This window comes from Helianthus annuus, unplaced genomic scaffold, assembly GCF_002127325.2.
Source record: "Helianthus annuus cultivar XRQ/B unplaced genomic scaffold, HanXRQr2.0-SUNRISE HanXRQChr00c195, whole genome shotgun sequence".
In the NCBI taxonomy this organism is placed as follows: domain Eukaryota; kingdom Viridiplantae; phylum Streptophyta; class Magnoliopsida; order Asterales; family Asteraceae; genus Helianthus; species Helianthus annuus.
In genome coordinates, this window is record NW_023395711.1 from 1 (window position 1) to 5,042 (window position 5,042).

Here is a 5,042-nt window from a genome sequence, read left to right on the forward strand (position 1 = left end):
TGTGCATTTTATAATTGTGTGGTTTGACTATATTGTTGCCAACATCGTCACGGTAATCCCCCACCGGGCCCACCGGTGAGACGTGGAAATGGGGGTGTGACATATACATCTTAGTCGCCCCCGGATGTATCGAATAACGAGATTTGTGGGCCTCGTCAAGTAAAAGTGCTTTGGCTCCACATGTATTGTGAACCCAAATTCTCCCAAATCGATTTTTAATCCTTGGTTGCCGTCCTCCAAGTCTTTTAACTGCCCTACTATTCTTTCCTTTTTCACATTCTCTTCTTTTATTGCTTCACTTTGAGATTTCCGAATTTGGTCGAGCAATCCCGATGTCACTATTAGTTGCATCGATCGGACTCGAATAGGCGCATAATCTGTCTTTCGGCTTAACGCGTCCGCTACTACATTAGCCTTCCCGGGATGGTAATGTATATCACAATCAAAGTCTTTGACCGTCTCCAACCACCGCCTTTGCCTCATATTTAATTCCTTCTGATCGAAGAAATACTTGAAGCTTTTGTGGTCGGTAAAAATAGTGAACTTTACCCCGTACAGATAATGCCTCCATATTTTCAAGGCGAACACCACCGCCGCTAGCTCGAGGTCATGAGTAGGATATCTCTTTTCATGAGTTTTCAGCTGCCTTGAGGCATAGGCTATAACCTTGCCTCGTTGCATCAGAACGCAACCAAGCCCCGAATGCGAGGCATCCGAGTAAACTATCATATCATCCGTCCCATCCGGTAATGACAATACCGGTGCTTGTGTCAATTTTTCCTTAAGCTTTTGAAACGCCTTTTCTTGGTCCTCGCCCCACATAAACTTCTCCTCCTTGCGGGTTAGTTTGGTCAGTGGCATGGCAATTTTGGAGAAATCTTGTATGAACCTCCGATAATAACCCGCAAGCCCCAAAAAGCTTTTGATTTCCGAAGGATTCTTCGGTGGATTCCATTTCGCCACGGCTTCTATTTTTGACGGGTCTACTAACACCCCGTTTGCATTAATGACGTGCCCGAGAAATTGCACCTCTCGCAACTAGAAGGCACATTTTGAAAATTTTGCATACAACTTTTCCTTTCTAAGCGTCTCCAAGACTTCGTACAAATGTCTTGCGTGTTCCGCTTCGTCCTTTGAGTATATTAAAATGTCGTCAATAAACACTATTACCGACTTATCTAACATAGACTTGCAGACCCGGTTCATGAGGTCCATGAAGGCTGCGGGCGCATTTGTTAACCCAAAGGATATCACCAGGAATTCGTAATGTCCGTACCGCATACGGAAAGCCGTCTTCGGTATATCTTCCTCCTTGACTCTCAACTGGTGGTACCCCGATCTAAGGTCGATCTTGGAGAACCATTTAGCACCTTGCAATTGATCGAATAAGTCGTCAATTCTTAGAAGTGGATATCGATTTTTCATCGTGAGTTTGTTCAACTCGCGGTAATCGATGCACATACGCATACTCCCATCCTTTTTCTTAACAAACAACACCGGTGCGCCCCACGGTGACACACTTGGGCGAATAAAGCCTTTGTCGAGGAGATCTTGAATTTGAGACATTAACTCTTGCAATTCTGAGGGTGCAAGCCGATACGGCGCCTTGGCCACGGGTTTCGCGCCCGGAATCAACTCGATCCCGAACTCTACCTCCCGTTCCGGCGGTATTCCCGGTAGGTCTTCCGGGAACACATCGGCGTATTCGCGTACTACCGGCATGTCTTCAATCTTTAGCGACCCTTTGTTTGGTTCATTTGCGTATATCATGAATGCTCTACATCCGTGCTTCATGAGCTTGTAAGCTTTTATCATTGAGCACATAACAGGTTTTCCTTCCTTCTCGCCACGTATGATAATCGATTTCCCACTTGGAGATGTTAGTTTTATCTCCTTGCGGAAACACATAACTTTCGCATTATGTCGGGATAGCCAATCCATTCCGACCACTACTTGGAACTCTCCCATGGACATAGGAATTAAATCTATCGGGTATTCCTCATCATCTATGCTTATCTTACAACCTCGACATATATCACATACAAGGAAGTTTTTGTTGTCACCTATTTCTACCTCTAATGGCATAGGTAATTTTGTTAGTACAAAGGAAGGATGTCGAATAAGCCCATGTGAAATAAAGGACTTGTTCGCACCCGTATCAAATAACACATGTGCAGGGATTGAATTTATGGCAAATATACCTGAGACCACATCGAGCTCCGTTTTCGCCTCCACTGCCGTTAACTGGAAAGATCTAGCTTTTGCTTTCGGTGCTTCGGTGTGCGCACTCTTGTCTTCCCTCTTTCCGGACAATTCCGGGCACTCGGATTTCTTGTGACCCGGCTGATAACATTTGTAGCATACCGACACCTTCCCCGGGCACAATGCAACCGTGTGCCCTGTCTTCCCACAAATAGGACATGGCTTGTCCTTAAATCGACACTCACCCTTGTGTCCCTTTCCGCACACTTTACAGCTTGGCGAGTTACTTTTTCCTTCTTGTTTCTTTGATGAGTCATTTACGCGTGCCTTTTTCGTAGGACTTGGATTAACCACTTGCGTCCTTCTTTCATCCCTCTCTATTTGTTTCTTCAACTCTATCTCTCTTTCCCGAGCGGCATTGATGATTTCGGTGAGGGTTTCGTATTTTGAGGGAGTCATAAACTCCCGATACTCTGCGCTTAGCATATTATAATAATAATACACCTTCTGTTCTTCGGTCGTCACCAATTCATCACAAAACCTTAATTTGTCAAGAAAGGTTCCCGTGATCTTATCAATGGATTCGCCCTTCTGCCTAAGCTGGATAAATTCTTCTTTGATTCGATTGATGACCGCTTTGGGACTGTGATGTTTAAGGAAGGGTACCTTAAACTCGTCCCATGTCATCGCCTTCGCTTCTTCGCTACCAATTTCCTTTTTCTTATTATCCCACCAGTCTTTTGCTTGGCCCATCAGTTGACCCGTGCCATAGGCTACGAAGTCACTTGTATCACAGTGGGTTCTCTCGAACACCCCTTCAAGATCACTCAACCATCTTTGGCACACTATCGGATCCACTTCTCCGTGATAGAGTGGTGGTTTACATGCCATAAATTCCTTGTACGAGCAACCCTTACGCTCTCCCAACTTCTCCTTAGCTAAATTTGCATTATCCTCCAATTTCTTTATTCTTTCATCCCCCACTGATAACACCGTGTTTTGGATTTTATCGTTGAAACCCGACAAGCTGTTCTCGATTGCTTTTCCTACCTCTTCAGCAATCACTTCTCTCATTTGTTCGGTGACTCTTGGCACCGCTTCGTCATTTCCCTTATCCGTCATCTTTGAAACTGAAATGTTTACATTTAAACGTTAAACATTTCGTTTATAACATTGCTTCTTTTGTTTTGGTTTAGTCAAGTTCTCAACTTGCTTTAACCGTTTAAATTTGGTACACTTCCCGGGTTTAAGTGTGTTAACACACTCTTCCCATGCACTTTAATTTCCTTCTCATTCATATATAAGACATGATTTGTTAACATAATAAGTTAATTCTTACCGGACGATCGATCAAGCTTGAACCGAACACTTTGTTGACAACTTTATAAAAAAATCAGAATTTCAAAAGCATTTCGTGTTTTAAACCATACACACTAGTGAAAATGCCAAGCATATCCAAGATAATGTATAATTCATTTAAAGTCAACCCCTACTAGTCAACTAACAACTAGTTTAAAGGATTCAAAACACTATTAACAAAAGTATTTACGACATGTTTAAAGTTTAGACAAGATTATATTCAGTGCGGAAGCTCCAAAATGCGTGTTCGGTTCTTGACAAAGTGCTTGATCACCATCCGGAAGAAATTTATCCATACCTAGAGTAAAACACTAAAACCATTAGTTTTGACATTAATACATTATGTATAAACAGGTTCTAGCAACACAAGGTAATAACAAAATATAATTTTTGTTTTGGGTTCCACCGTAAATTACGGTATCACCGTAAGTTACGGTGGACCTGGAATGTTTATGGTTCTGCCGTAAAACAGGGGCGACATACCGTAACACCTTTGATGTCCACCGTAAATTACGGTGGGACCGTAATTTACGGTGGGTTCTGCACATTTGCCCTTTGACTATTTTTCAACTTTAGAAGATCATAACTTTTTACCCATTGATCCGATTTAACCGATTCTTCTTCCTATTAGTCCGTAATAAGACTTCGGATTTAACCATGTAAATTTTACATTGCGGAAACCGAGATACCCACAATTGGTTCATAATTTCCTTATTTCCATTATTCAACCCATTAGTGTGAGTGCATAGCACCTCTTTTCATTCTTAAAACCCTTTTAAACATATTTACCCAATTACCCGGGCTCACATACTTGGTGTTTTCACTCCAATTCCATGGCTTTGCAATTCCTCTAGGGCTAATACTTGATTATTCGGAATTCAAGCATTCCGTTTCAAACAACCCTTTTTCCTTTAACATTATTGTTTGACCCATATCCCGTGTTCTTACACTTAGATTAATATCACCAAATCATTAGTATGGTACAATTTATCATTTAACAAGGTATAAGACCTTCAAGTCTCTGCTCTCGTGATTCTTTTGAAAACATCATTTTGACCCGTTTTGCTAATTAGTGAAAACCATCACTTCATTGAGTGACCAAACTAAATACCAAGTCCTTATTTTGACCCGTTTGATAGTCGAGTGTACTTCGTCACTTAAACGACACATCAAACGCATCCTTTACACTACAACATCAATTACATATCAAACTAAAGCATTTAAGCATAATTTGACGAGACTAAAGTCACGTACCTTTAAAGCACACCTTTTCCGCGGGTATCACTTCCGGCGTGTCCACTTGACGTTCTGGATTCCTTGCCTAAAGAGTTCAATTTATAACAAAAATTAGAACCCCTTTCGTAAGCTTTAACGCATTATTTCTTAATGTATTCAAATCTGCGTTTTGCCCGACTTTTAGCATTTTACCCTCTTTTAGGCATTTCATCAAACACCTAACGGGTCAGATTTTTATATGATCT

General features: G+C 41.6%; 1 protein-coding gene across 1 annotated transcript; it reads right to left on the reverse strand.

Moving 5' to 3' along the window:
• Positions 1-1,653: 1,653 nt before the first annotated feature.
• On the reverse strand, positions 1,654-3,324 carry LOC118489738 (the record flags this gene model as incomplete). Its single annotated transcript, XM_035987273.1, has 2 exons — positions 2,202-3,324; positions 1,654-2,075 (listed from the first exon to the last, which is right to left on the reverse strand). Coding segments are annotated over exons 1-2 (1,545 nt in total), but the record flags the coding sequence as incomplete, so codon positions are not given.
• Between the last annotated feature and the right edge of the window lie 1,718 nt (positions 3,325-5,042).